Source organism: Strongylocentrotus purpuratus, unplaced genomic scaffold, assembly GCF_000002235.5.
Source record: "Strongylocentrotus purpuratus isolate Spur 01 unplaced genomic scaffold, Spur_5.0 spur5_contig_854, whole genome shotgun sequence".
Lineage (NCBI taxonomy): Eukaryota > Metazoa > Echinodermata > Echinoidea > Camarodonta > Strongylocentrotidae > Strongylocentrotus > Strongylocentrotus purpuratus.
In genome coordinates, this window is record NW_022145562.1 from 230,138 (window position 1) to 255,387 (window position 25,250).

General features: G+C 39.1%; 2 protein-coding genes across 2 annotated transcripts; one reads left to right on the forward strand and one right to left on the reverse strand.

Moving 5' to 3' along the window:
- The first annotated feature begins 861 nt into the window (after window positions 1-861).
- On the forward strand, window positions 862-13,858 carry LOC100893489 (recQ-mediated genome instability protein 1). The gene is made up of 13 exons (XM_030995837.1): window positions 862-995; window positions 1,564-1,710; window positions 2,427-2,537; window positions 3,606-3,725; window positions 4,261-4,394; window positions 4,729-4,926; window positions 6,205-6,532; window positions 7,002-7,710; window positions 8,430-8,515; window positions 9,285-9,392; window positions 10,838-10,879; window positions 11,275-11,343; window positions 11,856-13,858. The coding sequence occupies exons 1-13, from the start codon at window positions 882-884 to the stop codon at window positions 12,030-12,032; spliced, it is 2,343 nt and encodes a 780-aa protein (XP_030851697.1). The 5' UTR covers window positions 862-881; the 3' UTR covers window positions 12,033-13,858.
- Window positions 13,859-21,611: 7,753 nt separating this feature from the next.
- On the reverse strand, window positions 21,612-24,762 carry LOC115928606 (metabotropic glutamate receptor 2-like). The gene is made up of 2 exons (XM_030996030.1): window positions 22,696-24,762; window positions 21,612-22,289 (listed from the first exon to the last, which is right to left on the reverse strand). The coding sequence occupies exons 1-2, from the start codon at window positions 24,760-24,762 to the stop codon at window positions 21,612-21,614; spliced, it is 2,745 nt and encodes a 914-aa protein (XP_030851890.1).
- Window positions 24,763-25,250: the final 488 nt, after the last annotated feature.

A 25,250-nucleotide genomic window follows, 5' to 3' on the forward strand; every position in this document is an offset into this window, starting at 1 on the left:
GTAGAGTCTATGCGATATTGTGTGGTGTGTGTATTTGTGTATGGGTATAATAATACCCGCCTCTCAGCATGTATGCAGTGCTAGAGGTCAATACGCACTAGCATTGACTCTCTATGCTTTGCTGGAGTGGTCTAGATCTATATATCGTCGATTCAACATAGCAAAGAGAAAGTACAGATGCGCGGTAGCGACGCAGCATATGAATAACATGTTGTAGTCTAGACTAGACCTAGAGACTCTATACAATAATACTTAGATCTAGGTCATTATTATAGGCCTACAGGTACAAGTACAACATGTTAATTTTTTCTTCATATGCTGCGCCGCTTCAGCGCATGCGTACTTTCTCTTGGCTATGTTGAATCAACGATATCAATGGATCATGGATGAATAGGTCACATATAGATCTAGGTGTAGGACAAGAAATCATCCTTTTTTCCATCAAAGACATCTTCAAATTATGATTTCAAGTGGTTGACCGGAGGCCCAGAGGAGTCGAAAAAAACATTGTCCCGGTAAGTCTAAATTTGAATTACTAGATCTAAGTCTTAAAAAAAAAAAAATAGGACTGAACCACTGTTTGAATAGTTTCCCGGAAGGCCTCGGAGCTCCCTGGAGTTAGCTCCTTATCTGATTCATTGACATTCACTGATGCAGTGTATATTAATAATGGCACTCAAAAACATGAAATATTGGATCATCCAACATTTGAATGGCAACCCTTTTTTAATCCGTCATTGTTTTCAATTTGCTGATTATTCTGATCTCATGATCTCATCACATGGGAGGTTAACCATGGTTAGTAATTATGAAGTGTATGAAATCATGATTACAATCAATATCTACTTGACTTTTTTGTTTTCTTTTTGTAGGATGATTGAATGAAGATGGGTGTTAAGTCTGATGGTGTGAAGGCTTGGTTGAGATCTCGTCATATATCTGTGCTAGGTGAGTGGGTGGAAGCGTGCATGGAATGGATTCAAGAAGAACACCAGGTAAGCTTACAAACCATCCCTGTCAACCTGTTACAATATAAATGCCACACCAATATTAATGTCCCTGTACAAACTACAAACTTTAATTTATCATGACATGGGAATGATGGGACAGATATTAAATAGTTAAGACTAAAGCCTTGAACTATCTGGCTTCAAAATTATTAAGCTGTTTCCAATGCTTGATTGATCTACACTGTATGCTATACCACCGTTGTTAAAAGCACTACCATGGAGCTGAACAAGACCCCCAAAGTGGGTAATATTGCAAAGACGTTGAGTTGTGCAAATTGATCCTTCCATCAATTGGTACCTATTTTCTGTGAAGTAGAAGAGAGATGAAGGATCGGAAGGAAAGCAACCAAAATGTTAACTCCATGTCCATAACACTTTTAAATCTACTTAGTTATGCAGAGTAAGGTGCACAGAAAGTGGTAATGAAAATTTCATTGTTGAATAAATCACATTAAAAAAAAAAACATGGACTATTCTCAAGCAAAATAATTAATGTAAATAGTGTTAGAAGAGCAAGGAGTATATTTTCAATTTTAAATTCTCTTTTATACAGGGTACAGTGTTGTCTGGCAGCCAGCTATGTAAGATGGTGTATGAGCAGTGGTTAGATTCGGAGCTGACTGAGATTGCTACCCCATGCCTTCCAGCAGGTATCAAACAGGCAAAGAAGACACAACTCAAAGGCAACTATGCTCTCCAGGTATGTGGCTAGAACTATACATACATTCGCTGTAAAATTCTAACCTTGATTAACCTATGTTGTTCTGATAAACCCATGTAATGTATCTCTGCTAAAGACCAGGCCAGAAGGAACCAGTTTTAGGACAGTCATCGATAGACTTATTATGTTAAACGTGAAAGTATTGAGCTCATCTGAAAATTGTACCCTTTTGAGTTTCAAGGTTTTATCAACTGAAGAACAATCTGTGCATTAACAGTTTTCATTGATCTTGTATGGATGGAACTCCTTGTTTAGACAATAAACAGTCTGTAACCGGGGGTGGTTTGTAGTGTACTACCTCTGTCATCTGTTTACACACTGATGAAGATCGTTTGGAGTTTTGGTAATATTTTGATAATGAAACTGTTTAATAGCTGTTTAAAAAAAAATTTGTATATGATGCAGTGAATTGCTGAAAATTTGCTCTAAATACAAAACAATAATGGTAACAAGCACGTTGGACTTTATTAAGAAAATTCCTAATTTTTTGGAAGGCCTATCCTATTTCATTTTCTTTCTTCTATTTTTTCTAGCCATGTATGATACATTTTCTATTTAGTTAGTTTGTAGGAGATGTCTTTTTTTTATATTAAAAAAAAAAAAAAAAAATCTTATTTGGATTCTGATGGACATTTTATATTCTGTCATTTCTCAAAAGATTAACATAACATTTGTATTCTTATATTACCCTGCAGGTTAACTGTATTCAAGACATCTCAAGTCCAGCGTATGCCCAACTCACCAAGCTCCAAGGCAGGGAGAATGAGAATGATTCGGTAACAGCAGTACCTGCTACACAAGGAAAGGTATGTTTAGATATATATATTATTGGGAAGATAAAGGGATGAAGAGGATAAAATAGATACATCTTGCAGATATTCTGAAACTTTGCTTAAAGGGATCCTGTAACTTTGTCTCAGATTCTGAAACAAAATCCTGGATTTAGCTCATGCTGCAATAATAATTATAAACCTTTAGGTCAGTCAGGAAACCCATGACTTTTACAAGCCGATCGCCTGTCTGATTATCAAGATATTTATGATTGAAAATCGAAATTTCAAAAACCGTTTTCATAAATGTTTTTATAACACTACAGTACAGTCTATTTGGGAAAATGAGTATGGTAAAACCGGTCACTCAAAGATTTTTACTTTTTTGAGGCACTTCTTGATCATATTGAAGCGGAATATTTTTAAGGGCTTCAATATTACACCATATCACAGACACTGATAACACGTAGGGCCATGCATCTCAGATTTAACATTGTTAAAAACAATGCCTTTAATAATAATAATTATAGGCATTTGTATGGTGCTGTCTATCTCAAGGTGCACAAGGGAAATAAAAGGTGAAAGAAGGGTTCAAATAAGTGCCATAGTCTCATGTTAAGCATTGCTATTAGAAAGATGAGTTCCTGTTTTGATTTGAAACTTGCTATTCTCCACTCCAATGGTAGCTTGTTTCACTGAAAGGGTGCTGCCGAGAGAGCCCTTTTCACCACATGTTCTTAACTCTTTTCAATTTGTACCCAAATCCAATAATTGATTTCCAGTAAACCCCAAGTAGGTGTATTCTTGAAGCTGATAGCAATCAGTTAAATTCATGCATCTTGTAAACATGCTGCTATGGTAATTATATTTCATTAGATCTAATATTATTACAATAAAATATTGTGTTAACCTACTCCAACTTCAGCATAGGATATTACCTTTTTCTTTTTTTGTTGTTAAAAGCAAGTTATACATGTATTAACTTTATTTTCCTGTAAATTTGGCCCTTGCCGGGTTAAGTTTCTATGATCATTTTGTTGTGTACTTTCTTGTATATGTTGTGTTGATAGTTATTGAAAGTGCCAAATCAATGTTATTTTTCAGTTTGAGCCACCTTCCAGCCGAATGCTGATGCTGTCACTAACCGATGGTCAAGAGACTATCCAGGCCATGGAATACAGGCCTGTGCCTGGCTTCACCGCTAACCTCAACCCAGGAGCAAAGGTCAGTAGGTCAAAGTTCATGCACAGCCATTCTCTGCATTGTGTTTCGTATTACATATGACCTTTATCCATTTCCTTTATCAATTCAAAAATGGAAAATCTCTTCATATGACTATTGACCATTGTTTCGTCCGGTATCACTACCATTTTCAAACGAATACATCAACAGATTTTTTCCAGTTTTGGATAAAAGACATATATTACATGGATGACTTGAACACCTCAATATTACTCCTACAGGAGTGGTTCGTATAACAAGATTGACAAGATTTATTACTCTGTTCCTCCTTTCCTTTACTTTTTTTGTTATTACACAGTCATTTGATTTGATTCTAGTAGATTTCTATCATATTGACATTTGATTTTAGTTGATTTGACTTGATTGCACAGCCATGTCATTTGATTTGATTTGATTATAAAGTGATTCTGATATGATATGGATTAAACTTGCATTCAAATATTTTGATAACATTGCTCTCTCTCTCTCTCTCTCTCTCTCTCTTTCTCTCTCTCTTCTCTCTTTCTTCCTACCTTAGATCATGTTGTCAGGTGATATGCAGTGTAGACTCGGTGTGATTCTATTGACGCCTACTCATGTCAAGGTTCTAGGTGGTGAAGTAGAGGCTTTGAAGGAGGCTAACAGCCAAGAGAAGATGCTGGCTAGAGCAATGTAAGTAGCCACTAGTCGAAAATTGACTCCTGCAACTTTTGTTCCGGACTTCATTTTTTATTTCATTTTCATTTGATTTACTTATTTGTTCCTTTTAAAAAAACTAATAACAATTTCTATTGAGAATTTGTCAAAAATTACAGTAATATTTTCAAGCAAAACCGTTTTAAATTAAAAATCAGGATTATACTAGGCTATCAAACTTGACACTACACGTGAAGTTGGAAGTTCTTTCAATATAGAACCAGAATATGAAAGAATGCATGTCATTGAAATTATACCTTACTAGGATGCAAACTTCACGGTAATTGTAAGTACTTTTTCGTATATACAGTGGAGTGACTCCGCCTGATAGACCAGCTGGTAGCAACAATCAGGGTCAGGGTACAACTGCCACTGCCACTGCCACAACTACAACAGGACAAACCACCAACAACACCAACAACAACACCATCACCACTGCTCCTGCTCAGAATCAACCTGTCACCACCAATCAAAGACAGCAGTCAAATCAACACAAGACACTACCAAGGTAAGAATTCTCTGTTAATCTGTTTCATTTCAAAAACAGCAATGTCAGAAGGGGAAGGTTAATCGTTCATCCGAATAAAATTTTGAAAATAGTGGCTTTGAAGTTCAATATAGAACACTATTTATGACTTTATGGACTATGAAAAAAAGAGCCCTCTACAATATTTTTGGAATCAAGACACCAGTTAAACCATAACCTCCAGTAAAATATATCTCTCATGATAGGACAATTTCAGATACTTGAGTGTTGTAAGTGTGCTTGCTACTGGTGTTTACAAAACTTCCTCAGGAATTGTGAAATGTGGCACCAACATACTTAAAACAAGATTTACATCATGTTAGTTCACTACATGATCACAACACAAGACATGCTGTAAGGGATGCATTGTGTGTACCCAAATTTAGGACGGACACTTATAAAAATAGTCCTCTAATTTCTGGAATTAAAGTATGGAACCAACTTAAAAGTCCTGTCAAAATGTCACCTACTTTGAACAGTTTTAAACACGCTCTAAAAGCCCTGTTATCTGTAGATGACGTGTAAGTGAACTTTTGGTGGTTTCGTGCAAAGGTACCGTAACCATTTTTGTTTTCCTATTTGCCAAATTTTGAAATTTGGTTGACATGGTTATCGTTATATCATGTATTCATTCAAGTAATGTATCCATTTTCAGCTATCTTGTAAACAACCGAAGTGTATTAGTTAAAGAGTAACTGAATGTAAATATGTATATAACAATTTTGGTATCCCGTGCGTTAAGCTTTATCAGATTATTAAATGAACGTTTTTAAAAATTGTATTTAATTTGAAAATTCCATTCACCTATTTCTTGTAAATGATCAAGGATGATTCTTGAATGATCAGTTATTTCAAGGGGATACCAATTAATTTGTATTTTATCTATTTTGTTTTTGATGCTGTTATTTGTTTTTATTATTACCAAACAAGGCCTCATGTAAGACCACCAAATTGGTGATATGTGGCACCCTGTATAAATATCAGAAATAATTTTTTTTTAAAGAGCCAAATGTCATGTTTTCACACGATGATAAAATCTTTTCAGGAATGTGCTTGTTCAAGCACTTTTAAGGTAGATATATGCGATCACTGTGAGCTTGTACCTAGAAAATGTTCAATAGTTCCTTTGTATTATAACAGGTAGAAGAAGGTATAAATAGCTAGCAGCAGAGTGGTGACAGAATTATTTCAAGAAGATGTAGAAAAGTACTCTCCTCAAAACACTCCTCTTACACTTTTTGCTATATATGCTTCTTTCAGGAGCACCTCTCACAAGGCTCCAGTAAAGCAGGAGCCACGAGTCAACACACCCACTGAACAAAGATGGAATCAAGGTCACACAAGGTCAGTCCCAGATAAGAAGCCAGGTGTTCATCATGGATTAAACCAATGTCATTCAAGGTCAAACCAAGACACCAAGTCCACTGGTCAGCATGGATGGCATCAAGGCCCCTCACGGTCAGTACAAGATACCAAACCAGTTGGTCATCAAGGGTTCCAAGATCCATTCCTCGTTGATGATGATGATGGCTTGGATGAACTCATGCTGGAGGAGCTGGAAAACCTGGAGAAGAAAGAAGCACAGAAAGTATGTTTGCGTAAGAAAAAGATAAGAATTAGTCCTTTTCAGGAAGCAAGAAAATTGCATGAAGATCTGACTTTTGCTTTGCAATAGTATTCCAGGCTTTGCTGTGTTTTGCCAAAGATATAAAGTGAGGGCTTTGGTTGTAGTTGAGTTTGGGTTAGGTTTGAGGTTAGTTACAGGGTTAGATATAGTGTCGGTCCAAGTTAAAGTTCATTTGATTAGTATTAGGTTTTAGGAATTGACCAGAGCAATGTGATGTACAAACAAGTTATGTGCAAGGATTGGATTTGTTACGATTATTATTTTGATGATCCTAGAATAATTGTAGATTACAACACATTTGGTTGTTAATAAGAAGAAGGTCTTTGTAAATTCAAGGCAGGATAATCTTAACACACAATTATAAGCAGCTTTGCCTTTGTATGGGAAACAAGTGGAATCAGATACAGGCTATCTAAACTTATCTTTTTAGGTAAAGCCTGAGCCAGAGCTGTCTCATCAAGATTGGGATGTGGAAGACATCGATGAAGAGGATCTCTTAGCCATGGAGTGGGAGAGCAGCAATAAACAGATGCAGAATGGACAAAGACAGAACAATCCTAGAGAAAAACCATATCAGAGACACTCTACTGCTGTCAAATCAAGTAGCAGTCTTCAAGAAAATAGAGGAGGAAGCTCCATCAAACCCTTCTCAAGTGTTAGTCACAGTTTACCTGGCAGCGACAGAACTAAGATACCCCCAGTCAAGACCCAGCTGCCAAAAGCATCAAACACATCTCCTACATTCGCTTCCAATGTTGTACCACTCTTCAAGCGAGAGATGAAACCACCAAGTGCTTCAAGAATATCTCAAGGTCCTCAGAGGACAGAACTTTGTGTAGTCCAGCCAATTAACTCAACAAGAACACAGCCTATGAAGCAGGGAGATCAGCATAGCTTTGGTAGGGCTGATAGAGGTGTACAGCTGCCTGTGAACACAAAGATAGCAGTCGCTACACTGATCATGAAAGCAGAACCCGTTTCTCAGCAGGGCCGTGGGGATGTGGTCCAGGGAACCGTAGGCAAGACAGACGTGGGTTCGATATCTGAAGGTGCGGAGAGAAGAGATTTTGTTTCGGCGCAAAGTCTTGTGAAGTCTGAAGAGGGTGAGAATGCTCCTAAGAGAATGAGAATACATTCTGGTGAGTTAATGCCAAACTCATAATAAGGTACTGTTCATCTATGTGGAGCCAGAGGGGCATTAACTCTGATCAATGTATATGAGTCAATGCTCTTCTGGCTCCAAACAGACAATTTACTCTTTTCCTACTCTTTATGGCACTGTTTGGCAGAGTCCAAAAGGCCCATGATGATTGTTTCGGCAAATGCCATCACTACATGAATTCTATGACCAGTGTGTACATTATGAAATGGTGTCTGTTGACATCCGTACTACATGTAAATATATAATGGTGAGGAAGAAAACAGCAATACAAAAATCATCTACTCTGCATAAACAGGCATAAACCATTTTAGATATAATATGTACGTATGGGCAGATAAAGTCTTTTGTAAAAGATGAGAAAACCCATCAAGATGAATGCCGGATATGTGTTCATGAAAGTTATGTAATCAATTTTCATTTATACATTTTTCAATCCTGCATTCTCGGATAGAAATGTGGAATTTTTTTCATTCTCAAATGGCAAACAAAAGGTATTCATGAAGCATTGGCAAGCCATCATTCTAGATGCAAAAAATGGCACTTCTCCATGTTCAAGATCTGAGGATTTATTGGGGGTCATTTGCACTATGTGCTAACTACGACTGGTCTATTGCCAAGGCAGTGTAGAATCTGCATGTAGAGATAAGTAGAGTTCATAGTTTTTGAGGTTGTCAAGATCTTTCTGTCTCCATTCAGGACCCAAGTGTACCCGTCCTTTTATCTATCTTACCAAGATGGCTGACCAGCTGAAGAGGAAGGAAGCATGTCGTTTTGATATCAAGGTATGTGATCATTTAGAATCAACTTTATTGTTATCACCATCATTATTGTCATTATCCCCACCACTTCCATCATCCTCACCATTATCATTATCGTCATCATCATCATCATCGTCATCACTTCTTCAATATCAGCATCATAATCATCTTCAACATCAACATCACCATCATCATCTCCTTCATAATTATCATCATCGTCATTATCGTTATCACCTTCGTCATCATCATCATCGTCATCATCATTATCATCATCATCTTCATCATCATTTACATTCACAAAGGTCTATTTCAGTGGGAAAGGCGTCTACTCGATATGATTTTTGTTCAAACTCTGTGTCTATCTAAATGTATATTCATATTATTGGTGTTGAATAGGGCATCAGTCTATTTTTGCCACTCTTCACCCTAGTGATGTGGTAACTGGTAATCATAATAATACTAAACAGGAAACACAATGTATGTAGTAGTTAAATGTCATTGATCTCATTAACAATTCTCAAACACAGCTCAAAGGATGTTGATAGGAATGGTTTACATGCATAACTGAATCAGTAACAAAATAAACTTAATGCTGACATGCCTTACCATGACCACTGGGTTACATGTAGACCTAGGTTGATGTAATGATGTCAGTACTGGTATGTCTTCTTTTTGTAATCTTTTGTATTTTTAATTATTCATGTATTGAGGAAGATAGATTTAAAGTGAACCGCTTATATATTTTGCATGTACTTCCAATGATTGATTTAATATAAACATGTTTTGTTTTCAGGGTTTTATCATGACTCTTGTATCCAGTCTGTCTCATAACCCATCCTGGAGTCTAGCTGCTAAGATCAACGATGGCACCATGTCTCTTGATGTAGATATCTCCGACAAGGTACACATAACTACTGCAATCATCTGGTACTCAAAATAATTACTGAGACATAAAGAGAAGGTTGAGTTCTGGGGAGAGGTGACAAATAATTTGTCAGCATTATCATTGTTATTATGCAAGTGTGGAAGAACATCAGAGAAAAGTAATGTTCCCTGAAAAGCTTGGCTCTTCAAATGCATCCTTATTCAAAATATAACCAGTAACAGCTTAAAAATGAGGCCCAATTTTTATGCCACATGTTTATTTAGTCCCACATACATCTTTCTGTGTACAGTGCTTGTTACTTTACCAAGACTGGACCAAATTTCTTATCATTTTGATGACTCCAGATTCTTGCAGTACACACTAATACTTTAATGCTACTTGATCAACTTTTTCTGATCAATTCCACACTGTTTCTTTCACAATGCAATCGCATGACCAGAACTCAACTTTATCTTTATGTCTGCTCAACGCTACATTTGGTGAAAGGTTGACCATTCCTGGGGCATATAAAAAGTTCATATTCTTCAGCTGGAGGTAATTTTTCCGCTGAGATGATTGTTGCAGTTCATACAAATTCTGGTGATCCGACAAATGCTCCCCTTTGGGCTGTACTTCGCCAATGATATTGATTTGGTGTTTGAGTTGAGATTGTGCTGTAGGAAAGGTTTAGGGAAAGGGTCAGGTTTACTTGCAGTACTCCTTTGCACAAGTTAGAAATATGGTTAGTGTTAGAAAATTACTGTAGAGCAATGAATGGAGTGTGCATTGTTGAATCACCAATCTCACAACCAAATATACAATACTTGTTATTCTCTGTAGATTAATTCCAATTTCCATTCAGTTACTTGAAAAAGTGATTACTGTTGGTTTGGAAAATTCATTACTAGTACCGGTATATGAGCTTCTTGTACTTCTCAGCTGGGGCTTTTAGCAAACTTGAGCTGATATTGGAGGCAAGCAAATTGTTGATTACTGTCATATTCGAAAGGAAATTTTTTGCTCCGTTCACATATAAATTGGTAAACGTCTGCATTTAGGCAAAGAAGGTCCTACAAGTATTAGCTTTATGTTATAAGATATGCAGATATGAAACATTATTATGCTCACGTCCTATTAAAGACAAAATAAGCTATGGCTAACTGCATCATATCTTAACAAGAAAGATAGAAAATATTGTTTGACATGCGAATGCACTCTAAAGAAATAGCACAGAAATCTCTTGTAGATGATATTACAGTGAAACCTATCTATGTAGACCACCAAAGGGAGACAAGGAAAGTGGTCTTTGTACATGTTTCAATGAGAAGCCATTTTAAAAGAAAACCCCAAAAAGTGGTCCTTGTAGACAGGTGGTCTTTGTAGACAGGTGGTCACTATAGAAAGCAGGTTTGACTGTATTTAGAAGTTCATCTTCTTTTTGTTTAGCCTTTTATCAATTCTCCTCCCTCTCCCTCTTCCAGGTTCTGTCTAAGATGATTGGTTTCACTGTGGCTGAAATGATGGTAAGTTGTACCTCAGTCATGAGAAGGATACATATAGCACTTACATTGCAGATGCATGACACTGTAAGGAAATTGGCCTTGTATATGATAATGATAATATGATTTAATTAGCATAATGCATAATAATTCCAATTTAATTCTATGTGCGCTTTACATTAGAAAAATTACAGATATAAAACATATTGCTGTAACTGAAAAAGTCAGTGGGCATCATATTTAACATTCAACAGTAATCGTGTCCACATTTGATTTACTATCTGATGTCTAACATTACTGTGCGTTTAAATCTTGTACATTTCTTTATGGAAATCACATTGTCTTATTCACCCATTTCCATTTATCAACATTTATTGTAACACGTTTCTCTAATTCTTCTATATGTCTTTGTTTCACAGGAGATGAAGGCCAGTATGAAAAAGAGTGAAAAGGAGAAAGCAAATGAAATTAAAGAGTCCATTAAACAGGTTTGTTACTCTGATCTATCATTGAATATTCTAATCGCTTTGTCCTTTATACTCACCAGGTGGTTATATTCAAGCAGTGCAGTAATATGTCTTTGTAATATCATGATAAGAACACAGAGTAGCAACTTTGATGTGAACAGGATTGAAGAATGATTTGGTCTTAAAAATCCACTGGTTCTATTCCAACGCCAACATTTCCATCCGTCGCAAGCATCTGTATTCCTTACCTCTCTTTCTTACACATTATAATCTTATCTCTTTAATCTATGTTCTTGTGTTTCTTTCACATTTCTGTTTTTTACGAATTTATTCTGACAAGTTGTAGTGATCTATTAATGTTATCTTTACATCAACATCAATATTTAACCATTTACTTTTGGCAGCTAGAGGATTACAAAAGTGACTCTTATATGAAAATTATTTTAAAAAAGAAGATCAGTTATATTCATGTACACTGTGGCAAGATTGTTTGTCTAATGATTATAACATTTTTGTTGTACCATTTCTTTCAGGGTATTGGTCGTTGCCAGCAAGCCTTGATAGATCTTTCCTGCATCATGACAATTGAAGTGAAGCCAGAGTACCCTAGACCCTTAGTGATCGCTGTAAGGCAACCTACCATGGACGATTGCAATGCTCTCCGTCAGTGCCTTGAGGAAAGTCCTTGGTTTGCTTGTAGGAAGCAGTGATAGATCTTTCTTGCATCATGACAATTGAGGTGCAGCCAGAGTACCCTAGACCCTTGGTGATCGCTGTAAGACAACCTACCATGGACGATTGTAATGCTCTCCGTCAGTGCCTTGAGGAAAGTCAGTGGTTTGCCTATATGAAGCCTTGATAGATCTTTCTTGCATCATGACATTTGAGGTAAAGCCAGAATACCCTAGACTCTTGGTGATTGCTGTAAGACAACCTACCATGGACGATTGTCTATCGGACTCTTCATCGGTGCCTTGACGAAAGTCATCGCTGTAAAGCAACTCACCATGGATGATTGTAAAACCTTCTGGCAGTGGCTTCTTTGTCAAGCTATGACTATGTCTCTCCCGCATCGTGACATTATCCATGTGCATCATAAACTTTTGCTTTTAAACATTTAAATGTATTTTAATGTTTGCATACACTCATTGAGGTGTTTTTTAAGATTGTATTTCAACCAGGGCCATGATGAATAACAGCTTTGCTGATCATGTTTACCCTGAATAAAGATGTATAAATAATTAAAATAAATCAATAAATTATGGATGAATAGCGTACCCTAAATCCTTAATGTTGTTGTTGTTGTTAGATTATGTTTTAAGGCAATTCATTAAAAACTGACTATTTATGCCTATGCCTATGATGGCTGTGAGGCAACATTTTATGGACCACTACAACACTCTTCATCAGTGCCTTAACGTAGCTGTGCAAAAAGCTAATATCAATGAGAACACAAATCATTTGCTTTAAAGTTGTGTAAATATCAATTAAACTCTTCAATTAACATTTTCCAAGACCCTTCTTAGAACTTCAAATCCTGGCTTGAAAGCGAAATATACAAGTTCTGAATCATGACGTCCCACTTGGGACGGGGAGCCGGAGCGCTAGCTCGGAGCGCTAGCTCGGGGCGCTAGTGAGAAGCACACAAAAACATACGCATACACAAATTTAGGTAATGAAACTTTAAAATTGCCTATTTTGCCATTTATATAAAGTAAGAATGACTTATGCATTTAGATTATTCCAAATATCTTGTTATTTTTTGTTGTTTGTTAAGATGTCAACTTATGAATGGGGATTATGATGATGATTTTCTATGCAGTTCAATCACTTCTGTTATCAATCCTGAGACTGAAAATCATTATAATACCGTGCAGTTCCATTTCCGACATAGATCTAATTGTAATTGATATTTGGAGGTTTGAATCCTGCATTGATTCATCTATGATTTAATCTGCTTGAAAATAGAAATTTGCGAAGAATGATCTTAATTAAACTTTCCCAAAAATCCAAGTTGTCTGCAACCCTCAAACCGCATCTCTGTCATTAAAAGGCAAACGGAGCCCTTCTCCCAACCGTGCCCAGGGCTCAGGTTCATGCAGATATGCTATGACTTGCCCCTTAGCTGCACTATCAACACCATCTTCTTCTTGTCGTAGTCTTCCTCTTTCTTCTATCTCTCCTACCTCCCCATCATACACTATCAGCATCACTGTCACTTGCTGTGAAGCTGTTTTCATCAATTGGAGGTAGGGAGTGGATGTGTTTGTGTTCTAAGCTTTCAGTAGGATAATGGAGGCTTAATCACCTCATCAATTTGATGACGCTGTGACGGACCAATCAAACAGCTGCCTGATTTTTATAACTGATTGGGTATTGTTATTTTTATGCAAGGCTTGCAATGCCGCAAACATTTCAATTTCCGACTCCACTTTTAATAGTCACTTCGCCAAACAGACTCCACTCTGATTCCAAACCGACCGATTCTTGGACATTCTGGATAATGTCATTTTTTGTTTGGTCTTTTGTCAGTCTGGTCAGTGTAATTGACGTACTGTATAGACATATGACTATTCAGCTAGGGCGTCACTATACCATTTTTAATGGAGGGTGACTGATGGACCAAATTTGCCAACAAGTAGCTTAAGGATTGTAACAAAAGAATGTCACCAGTCATCAGAATATACCTTAGAATTCACCCACAACCTTTCACATGTATTTTTTTTTTTTGGTCTTTTGTCAGTCTGGTCAGTGTAATTGACGTACTGTATAGACATATGACTATTCAGCTAGGGCGTCACTATACCATTTTTAATGGAGGGTGACTGATGGACCAAATTTGCCAACAAGTAGCTTAAGGATTGTAACAAAAGAATGTCACCAGTCATCAGAATATACCTTAGAATTCACCCACAACCTTTCACATGTATTTTTTTTTTCTTCTTGTAAATTGGGGGGGGGGGGGGGGGGGGGGGTTGTTGACAAATCCCTCTAGCCATGCCCCTACTATTCAGAGGTGTGGAAGAAATGTTGCTTATCTGATGTATGTTTTTTCTAATGTGAGATTATTGTGTACTGTTGAGATAAATAGAATGATAGTGATTAATGACACTGCAAATAGAAGAAATAACTGTAATATTCACTTATATACCTAAACATTTTTATATAGTTGTGTGCAAATGTTTACAGATATATAAATTACAATTCAATTTTTTCTTAATAAAGAATATATATGTTTTAAATATTTGTCTATATAAGCAGCTCTTTTGTGAGTGTTCTTAAGCTACACCCGTGAAACCGCCAAGTAAAAATCGTATCACCTTAATTTGGAAATGTAGATGCATGCATTTCCTCTTCTGTATTATTTTTTCCAAGAAATCATCTTATTTGTTTTGGTGACCATGACTTCCATACAGGCTGCTATCTGCTTGCAAAATGATTTGTAATTTGAAAGATCGTTTTGATAGCATGTTCTATTCCCGAGAGGGAGATGGGGAGTCTTATTTTTTTAAAGTCAAAGTTAGACTTATGCAGCATTCTATAAATGCTTTCCATAATTAGATTAAATTGTTCATGCCTTGAAAAGAAACATCGTGTAAGTTAGTAATAAGAGGTAATACGATTGAACGTCTTGTCTAACATTTTTAATGTTTTGATAGGTTCATGAAAATGGGCTAATGATACATCCAAGGATCCACGTGCAAGCATTAGAAAAATAATTGCTTTGTTAGCTACTGCTAGTGGAACCTTGTTAATTTCTAAGAGGATTGATGTTGATTTGTAATATCGATAATGAAGGCCAAGTTTCATGGAAAAGTGGAGATGTGTGGGTGTGCGTGCGCATTAGGGAGAAAAGGAGGAAAGTAAAAGCAAGGGGGTAAGAAAATGCAAGGGGAGGAGGAGTGGGTGTAGGACAAGAGTGAGAAAGGAGGAAAGAAAAAGCAAGGGGGTAAGAAAATGCAAGGGGAGGAGGAGTGGGTGTAGGTCAAGAGTGAGAAAGGATGGGGGGAAAAGGAGGAAAGTAAAAGCAAGGGGGTAAGAAAATGCAAGGGGAGGAGGAGTGGGTGTAGGACAAGAGTGAGAAAGGATGGGGGAAAAGGAGGAAAGAAAAAGCAAGGGGGTAAGAAAATGCAAGGGGAGGAGGAGTGGGTGTAGGACAAGAGTGAGAAAGGATGAGGGAAAAGGAGGAAAGTAAAAGCAAGGGGAGGAGGAGTGGGTGTAGGACAAGAGTGAGAAAGGATGGGGGAAAGGAGGAAAGAAAAAGCAAGGGGGTAAGAACATGCAAGGGGAGGAGGAGTGGGTGTAGGACAAGAGTGAGAAAGGAGGAAAGAAAAAGCAAGGGGGTAAGAAAATGCAAGGGGAGGAGGAGTGGGTGTAGGACAAGAGTGAGAAAGGATGAGGGAAAAGGAGGAAAGTAAAAGCAAGGGGAGGAGGAGTGGGTGTAGGACAAGAGTGAGAAAGGATGAGGGAAAAGGAGGAAAGTAAAAGCAAGGGGAGGAGGAGTGGGTGTAGGACAAGAGTGAGAAAGGATGAGGGAAAAGGAGGAAAGAAAAAGCAAGGGGGTAAGAAAATGCAAGGGGAGGAGGAGTGGGTGTAGGACAAGAGTGAGAAAGGATGAGGGAAAAGGAGGAAAGTAAAAGCAAGGGGGTAAGAAAATGCAAGGGGAGGAGGAGTGGGTGTAGGACAAGAGTGAGAAAGGAGGAAAGTAAAAGCAAGGGGGTAAGAAAATGCAAGGGGAGGAGGAGTGGGTGTAGGTCAAGAGTGAGAAAGGATGAGGGAAAGGAGGAAAGTAAAAGCAAGGGGGTAAGAAAATGCAAGGGGAGGAGGAGTGGGTGTAGGACAAGAGTGAGAAAGGATGAGGGAAAGGAGGAAAGTAAAAGCAAGGGGGTAAGAAAATGCAAGGGGAGGAGGAGTGGGTGTAGGTCAAGAGTGAGAAAGGATGAGGGAAAGGAGGAAAGTAAAAGCAAGGGGGTAAGAAAATGCAAGGGGAGGAGGAGTGGGTGTAGGACATGAGTGAGAAAGGATGGGGTAAAGGAGGAAAGTAAAAGCAAGGGGGTAAGAAAATGCAAGTGGAGGAGGAGTGGGTGTAGGACAAGAGTGAGAAAGGATGAGGGAAAGGAGGAAAGTAAAAGCAAGGGGGTAAGAAAATGCAAGGGGAGGAGGAGTGGGTGTAGGACAAGAGTGAGAAAGGATGAGGGAAAGGAGGAAAGTAAAAGCAAGGGGGTAAGAAAATGCAAGGGGAGGAGGAGTGGGTGTAGGACAAGAGTGAGAAAGGATGAGGGAAAGGAGGAAAGTAAAAGCAAGGGGGTAAGAAAATGCAAGGGGAGGAGGAGTGGGTGTAGGACAAGAGTGAGAAAGGATGGGGGAAAAGGAGGAAAGTAAAAGCAAGGGGGTAAGAAAAAGCAAGGGGAGGAGGAGTGGGTGTAGGACAAGAGTGAGAAAGGATGGGGGAAAAGAGGAAAGTAAAAGCAAGGGGAGGAGGAGTGGGAGTAGGTCAAGAGTGAGAAAGGATGAGGGAAAGGAGGAAAGTAAAAGCAAGGGGGTAAGAAAATGCAAGGGGAGGAGGAGTGGGTGTAGGACAAGAGTGAGAAAGGTTGGGGGAAAAGGAGGAAAGTAAAAGCAAGGGGGTAAGAAAATGCAAGTGGGGGAGGAGTGGGTGTAGGACAAGAGTGAGAAAGGATGGGGGAAAAGAGGAAAGTAAAAGCAAGGGGAGGAGGAGTGGGAGTAGGTCAAGAGTGAGAAAGGATGAGGGAAAGGAGGAAAGTAAAAGCAAGGGGGTAAGAAAATGCAAGGGGAGGAGGAGTGGGTGTAGGACAAGAGTGAAAGAGGATGGGGGGAAAGGAGGAAAGTAAAAGCAAGGGGGTAAGAAAATGCAAGTGGAGGAGGAGTGGGTGTAGGACAAGAGTGAGAAAGGATGGGGGAAAAGGAGGAAAGTAAAAGCAAGGGGAGGAGGAGTGGGTGTAGGACAAGAGTGAGAAAGGATGAGGGAAAAGGAGGAAAGTAAAAGCAAGGGGGTAAGAAAATGCAAGGGGAGGAGGAGTGGGTGTAGGACAAGAGTGAGAAAGGAGGAAAGTAAAAGCAAGGGGGTAAGAAAATGCAAGTGGAGGAGGAGTGGGTGTAGGACAAGAGTGAGAAAGGAGGAAAGAAAAAGCAAGGGGGTAAGAAAATGCAAGGGGAGGAGGAGTGGGTGTAGGACAAGAGTGAGAAAGGAGGAAAGAAAAAGCAAGGGGGTAAGAAAATGCAAGGGGAGGAGGAGTGGGTGTAGGACAAGAGTGAGAAAGGAGGAAAGAAAAAGCAAGGGGGTAAGAAAATGCAAGGGGAGGAGGAGTGGGTGTAGGACAAGAGTGAGAAAGGATGAGGGAAAAGGAGGAAAGTAAAAGCAAGGGGGTAAGAAAATGCAAGGGGAGGAGGAGTGGGTGTAGGACAAGAGTGAGAAAGGAGGAAAGAAAAAGCAAGGGGGTAAGAAAATGCAAGGGGAGGAGGAGTGGGTGTAGGACAAGAGTGAGAAAGGAGGAAAGAAAAAGCAAGGGGGTAAGAAAATGCAAGGGGAGGAGGAGTGGGTGTAGGACAAGAGTGAGAAAGGATGAGGGAAAAGGAGGAAAGTAAAAGCAAGGGGGTAAGAAAATGCAAGGGGATGAGGAGTGGGTGTAGGACAAGAGTGAGAAAGGATGGGGGGGAAAAGGAGGAAAGAAAAAGCAAGGGGGTAAGAAAATGCAAGGGGAGGAGGAGTGGGTGTAGGACAAGAGTGAAAAAGGATGAGGGAAAAGGAGGAAAGTAAAAGCTAGGGGAGGAGGAGTGGGTGTAGGACAAGAGTGAGAAAGGATGAGGGAAAAGGAGGAAAGAAAAAGCAAGGGGGTAAGAAAATGCAAGGGGATGAGGAGTGGGTGTAGGACAAGAGTGAGAAAGGATGGGGGGGGGGGAAGGAGGAAAGTAAAAGCAAGGGGGTAAGAAAATGCAAGGGGAGGAGGAGTGGGTGTAGGACAAGAGTGAGAAAGGAGGAAAGTAAAAGCTAGGGGAGGAGGAGTGGGTGTAGGACAAGAGTGAGAAAGGACGAGGGAAAAGGAGGAAAGCAAAAGAAAGAGGAGAAATGAGCGAAAAGGGGGGAGAGTGGGGGAAGGAAAACGATGAAAAAGGATAGGGGAAGAGAGAGAGAGCGAGAGATAGAGAGAGAGGTGGGGCACGGGTACACTGGAATCTTATTGTCTCTTTTGGGGGGTGTGCTACACCTTGTTTTATTTGGTGTAAACCTCTTCAACCTTTGCACTTATCTCATCAACTCCAACATATTTCTCTCTCTTCCTCTCCATTTCTCTCCCTCCATCCCTCTTCTCTTCTTTCTTTCTCTTTTTTTTTTGTCTCTCTCTCTTCCTCTCTTTCTATATCTCTTCCCATATAATCATCTAGATGTGCAATTCTTTCACTTAATTACATCTGTCTGAAGAACTATGAAGTACTTTTTTGGGGGATGTCATCGATTCGAAACTTTTGGAAAAAGAGACCAAAAATTTGAGTAGAACGCAGTTTAAATTGTTAATACAATACAACATGTCGACTCTGTTTTGGGGTTATCATACAATATTTATTAGATGAAATATGTTGAGGTTTTTAAATCTCGTTACAGCATCAATTATTTGACTTACCAATATTCATTTGGCTTGTAATGTAATTTAAAGAAGAGTTTTGTGTGCCTGTCAACGTACTTTATTAATTTCAATACCATCGCGGTTTTTGACATGAGGGTAGATCTTGCCACAATATCATTAATTAATCAAACCATTTGTAATTTTAATCATGAAAAGCTGCTGATCCTTAAACATAGCACAGTCTATCTTACGAGATGCATGATGCATCACAATACTGCAGCAGTGGTCGGTTTTCTTATTTGATTTACAAGCTACCACAGGCATTAATTGGATTCTAACGGTACCTTCATGCCATACAAAAATGTTCACTTATTACACCATGCGAAGTGCAATTGTATGTGTACGTGCTATCATCGTAGTTTGCTTATAATCCCACCAGTTCAGTTCCTAACCTGAAGAATTATACAGTCGAATAGATCAGTGTTGCGCTTTTTGAATGAAATTACGTTACATCAGATCAACAGCCCTACCACACAGTTTGTGGGAAGCTACAGATATCCTTTTTTTTCAAGAAAATAGTTTCGACAATGACATGAAGTTTTATAAGCAATTATAAGTTTCAATACAATCGCGAAGATTTTAAAGAAATCATTTTTAATACACTTTTGCAATGAATATAAATGATGTTTGGATTTTGTAATTCTAACGTTCGCAAACTTCCAATGGTGGCGTACAAGATTACTTTAATCGCCTTTAGTTGAATTTTTGTAAGGATTTGAGATCGCATTTTGATGTCTTCTTTAAAAGTCGCATATGCATTGATATATCATGGGGGCCTCTGTTCAGAAGGGGTTAAGTTGCGATGCGAGCATATTAATGCTGATATCTAGCCCATCTTCTTTAGTAAGCCCAAAATGAAATATATCCCGGCCTAATGTATTACAAAATGAGACATCGATAGTATTGGTATGTACATATGTATTCCCTTGTGTAATGTAATAAGCTTCATACCCGAAGAGCCTCTCCCATTTTACAATTTGTCCAACAAAACGCAGTTCCTACAAAATTAGCTATCCGGATTGGATGACAGTGGAGTCGCGTTCCATTCTTTGGTTTGCATGTAAACGTACATCTTTATGCGAGAGACTTCATGTAACTATGACCTTTGATTTGTGATATGTGGGACATTTTCATAGACTTGCCGTACTACCCCCCCCCCCCCAAAAACATAGTGTGATGGATCGTGTGACGGATCGTGTGCAAAGTAGACACAATCGTATAGAAATAAACAACAATGTACAAAGATTTAAAAATGAAATGGGTAAAAGATAACATGAAATATATATTATTTACAGACGGATCCATACTGATATTCAACATAAAATCTTGGTATGAAACTTCCTATTCTCTTTATCATCATCTATGGTAATAATAGCAGTTAATTGATAGCCTTAGCTATAGGATAAGACCAACTTTTAAGGAAAATGATAGTTTTTGTGTTTATCGCATCATGATACTTTAATATGTGACACAAATTAGTGGCCATATACCTAGGTTGGACATGCCCATTTAATGAAACACACGTGTCATCAGCAGGCTATGACCTTTCACGGGATCGAGCAATAAATGCGACCACTAACTTGAATTTTAAATTTAGCATTAGGAAGAACGAAAGAAAGTGAAACTTGCCGACAAAATTGTAAAAGATACATACATTTTAAGGTCATATTACCACCATCCCTCTCCTCCAGTCTATCAACTACTTGCATGTATATTTGCTGTGTATGTTACCTTTTATCATCGTATATATTATACGATCAGATTCGTATCTTGAAATGCAATACCTCATATTCTGTTTGTAATATAAATAACATTAGTGCATATATACAATATAAAATATACAGGTGTATAAAAATAGATAATATACAAGACCGTCTTGGCAAAATAGAGGCACTAGCAATAATCCCAAACACAATTTAGAGTGTTGTTGCCCTACTCCTGCCATACAGATCATTGTAGGCCTAATTAAAATACAGACATGGACATCCCAAACATGATAATTGTTTGGATGATAATGCGATGATGTGCTTTTTAAATGTAAAATGTCTTCTATATATTGTTTTGGTCATACCACCGAATATAAGGGATGATCCTTCGAGACACTTATTCTTGCCGTGGTGTAATCTTTTATTTGCTCTGTAAAGTCAACAAACGGGTACACAAATAAAATAGTAATTAATGATGATGGTAGTGAAATTGATAACGATAATAATAATAATAATAATAATAATAATGATAATAATAATGATATACTAATAATAATGAAAATAATTATAACAATAATCATCACCATCATCACCATCATCATCATCATATCATCATCGTCATCAGTATTATCTTTATTACTATAATAACAATAACTGGAATAATCATGATAATAATATTCCATTCTTTTGTACAGCGTCTGACAGGAGCAGCATTGTCTCTTTTCCGCTGCATTCTAAACTATTTTTTTTCTTCTGACGTTTTAGTGCATTTCATGGAATAACCCAACCAGACAATCCTTCACTGCACCTGTGGCGAGGGAGACAACTGTGGATAATTAGCTCCAATGGCATCCCATCCATGTGTAAGGATTCGAACCCTCGACCTCTCAATCAAGTGTACAATGAATTGACATTTACACTGCGATGATCTTTACTATAGTCAGCTGCAGCTGCTCTCCGATCCTGATATAGTTGAACACTTTTTCTCTCGAGGTGGGTACGGACGTCCCTTAAGGGTATTTTTCTCGGTGGCTGCCACACCGTACGATTGCTTAGCTTGGAAGTCCTCTCCCGATGGCCGAACTGTAGCTTTCCGAAACTTTGAAGTGCTTTTTTTCTCACCACCGCCACCTTCCTCAACGCGAACGTCAATATCCTGATTGCCTTCACTGGTTTCCCCGGTCGTAGTCCCTCTGCCTGATCCGTTGTAGGTTGTAGGGTTGATGATGACTTCCTTCTCGAAATAGATGGCGTAGAGCTTCGAAAGGAACATGAAACAGAGAGTGATGGTGCCGTTGCAGATCATGGCGAGGGAGAGGACGACGACCTTGAGTTTGGCGTCGTTGATGGCGAAGTAACTAGAGATGAACCCGATCCAGATGACGAGGACGGTGTATACGCAGAGGGCGATGAAGCGAGATTCGTTGTAGTTGTTTGGAACCTTACGCGTCATGAAGGCGAAGCTGCTGCACAGGGTGAGCAAGATAACGTTGTAGCTGAGCGAGGTGATGATTTCTTGGCTCGAAAAGTTGCACACTAGCTCGACTCGTTGTGGGGCAACCAACTCCTCCTCCGCTGCAGGAGGCACGAGGATCATCCACACAGTGTTTACCAGAACCTGAAAAGTGAAAAAGATGGTTATATGAACTATGAATTATGTTTAATTGATTAATTGAATTATTAAATCATTTTACAAAGTTGAGGCTGCATGTACGCATGATGTAGATCGATGCTTAATACGGAGACATCATGCTAGACCCAAAACCCTTGAGAGCAATACGATTCTCATAGGCGGTCTCGTGGGCTAGTACATCGATGTTCGATAAGATATAAGTAAATTACAAACAAGCCTACAACGTTTCATCAAGACCTTATTTGAACATCATATCAAGAGAATGGCATTTATCGTTCTATGCAGAAGGTAAGTTGCAAAATGTGTCGATTAGTTCCATAAAGACGTAGTATCCTTGTATAATTATTAAATGTTGTTTTTGCTTTTATTTTCCATTTCAGTGATAACTAACCTGAACACCGATGAGAATGACAGCGATTATTGCTTGTGACGTCGGGCTGATACATCCAGGTCTCCGGACAGACCTTTGTGCGCGATCAAAGATGCGGTATATCCTGTTGACTCTCGTCAATATTGGAGCGTAGATGATGGTGAAGGAGAGCATAAGCATCATGCGACAGATAAGACAGGTGCCGAAAGTCGGTTTGGCAACGAGGAAAAAGACAAGAATGTATGAGAGATAAATACCAACTAGAATGATACTACACAGTTCACGGCTGGAGGCTTTGATCAACAAGTTGTTCCGATTGCTGATGTAAAAGAAGAGCACCATTGAAACCAGGATAAGTCCACCAATCGCTAAAACTGTCAACATAATCGCCAAAGGATCGTTCCACAGGATGTATTTAGCTTCTACAAGGATGCAGTTGAGTTGGTCGTCATCGGGAGCAGCTCGTTGGTTACATTTCAAACAAGCTGTCTGATTTATCATCGTGATTTCATCATCAGAACAGTTCAAGCATGACCAGCAGCAGACGTTTTCTCGAGGGATATAAATTTGACCATTCCCACAGGGATCACTGCAGTACGACAGAGGAGCAGTTCCGACTAGACGGGATTCTTCAGGTCCCCAGACCACGTTTGAGTTGTTCATTACCAAGAGGTTTCCCTGGATGGCACTCCAGAGACCGACCTTCACCAACTCATAGTTGATATTTTCAACTTGGATGTTGTCAATGACATAGCGGCCGATCGCATCCCCTCCACTGTCAAAGGTCACAAATCCTGACTGACCCTCAAAGGATAGGTTAGTCATGTAGTCAAAGAGAAGTGCACTATCAAACGGCGTCATGGCTGGGCAGATCCCAGACTGACCATGACATAGGTCCTTGTGCATTTCAGAAAGGCCTAGAGCCAAAGTAGAGACTGCATCTAAAACCAAGGATACAGCACTTCCAGCACTGAAGCCTGTACTTGAGAGACAGGATGCGCCGTGCTTGATGAACGAACAGTTCCTACTGGAGTTCCAGTACTCTTGAAACCACGGATTGTCATGGGATTTTGTGGGTGTCAGTCCCAGGAAGTGGTCTTCAAAATTCTGCACATGAGCCGAGAAGAGATGAGTCTTGAGTGACCCAAGAGCAGCCGGCCTGTTTAAAGTCTCAATTTCCCCAATACTCATTCCCCATCCATCGCTGCCCAAAATCTGATAATCCCCGACTGCCCCACTTCTCCTTAATGCAGCAAAAAAGCTGTTGGCTTCTACTACATTTATGAAGAGGATCACGACCTTTGCCTGAGACCTCATCTGCATGTTCATAATAATATTATCAAAGTCTTCTTCTGTTAATTGAGATCCAATCTCCCAAGTTTCCGCAAGACAAACGCCAATCTCATCCGCAACGCGAACAATTTCTTGGAACGCGTTTGTCCCATAGCTGTCGTCCGAGTGCAGGAGATAGATGTAGGACCATTCATAAGTCCGGATAAGCTCCAGCATCGCCTGTACCTGGAGTCTGTCAGGTGGAACTACCCTCAAGAAATATGGATACTGGATCGTATCAGACAGGTCATCACTTGTTGCATAATAGCTCACGACAGGTACATGGTTCAAACCAAGAAGTTGGGCTGCAGACATTGTCGTCTTGCTCATCTCTGTACCCACCACCCCTATGATCGGACTGGCTTCCAATAACGTGCTCGCGTTGGTCGACATCGGACAGGTAGCCCCGCGGGTGAAGTCCGACGGAAGGAACTTCAAAGCTCCTATCTGCGTCATGGAAACATCGGAACACGTGTCTCTGATCTCGAATCCTAGTGTCACACCTGGCAGAATGTCTGTGAGGTTGTTGATCTCTTCGATAGCGAACGCCATGGCTTCTAAGCGATGCAAGGTCTCTGTCTCCCGGAGCTCACTACACCTCAACCCAGAAGGACCCGTTTCGTGGATAGGGAATAACCCACCAAGGATCAGATCACCATCTTTCCTGTAAGTGATGTCACTGTACTCGACATGGTCACCTGATACATTTAAGAATGTCCACATCATCAAGGCACAGACCACTGATCGTAGATCCATGCTGCTCATAACTCCCAGTAAACGCTTGTTTGAAAGTCATTCTTCAGTTTGTACTTTAAAAATATCTTCACCATATTTTAATCAGTGCTTTAAAAATAGTTGTTCAGCCTAATCAATGATTATAGGGGAATGTTGCTTTCATGCACTACAGTTCTTGTACACTTCACCACTGTGCTCAGTCACCAAAATTAACGTCCATTTGATGAATCAGTCATTCAACTGTTTAATTAGCTATAACGATAGAAGTACTTTGCCAATGTGTTTATTATGTAAAATTACTCCGTGCTTCCCTTCACATGAAGTTTGCTGATTGTACTTTCAGGATCGCCGATGTTTCAATTTCTGTAATGAAAAAAAAAGGAACAATAATATTCCAGTAAGATGTATATAATAATTGTAGACTGAAAGTGATGACTCGTGATGATACTGCGATCAATGCTAATGTAGTCGTTATCGAGGAAAATTGCCTTCCCGTATTTAAATAGTTC

Excerpts from the sequence above, each read along its gene's own strand:
- LOC100893489 (XM_030995837.1), top strand. The coding sequence starts at position 882 with ATGAAGATGGGTGTTAAGTCTGATGGTGTGAAGGCTTGGTTGAGATCT. Across the intron at positions 1,711-2,426 it reads AAGGCAACTATGCTCTCCAG|GTTAACTGTATTCAAGACAT; the intron begins GTATGTGGCTAG and ends ATTACCCTGCAG. Across the intron at positions 4,395-4,728 it reads AAGATGCTGGCTAGAGCAAT|TGGAGTGACTCCGCCTGATA; the intron begins GTAAGTAGCCAC and ends TCGTATATACAG.
- LOC115928606 (XM_030996030.1), bottom strand. The coding sequence starts at position 24,762 with ATGGATCTACGATCAGTGGTCTGTGCCTTGATGATGTGGACATTCTTA. Across the intron at positions 22,290-22,695 it reads TCATTCTCATCGGTGTTCAG|GTTCTGGTAAACACTGTGTG; the intron begins GTTAGTTATCAC and ends TTCACTTTTCAG.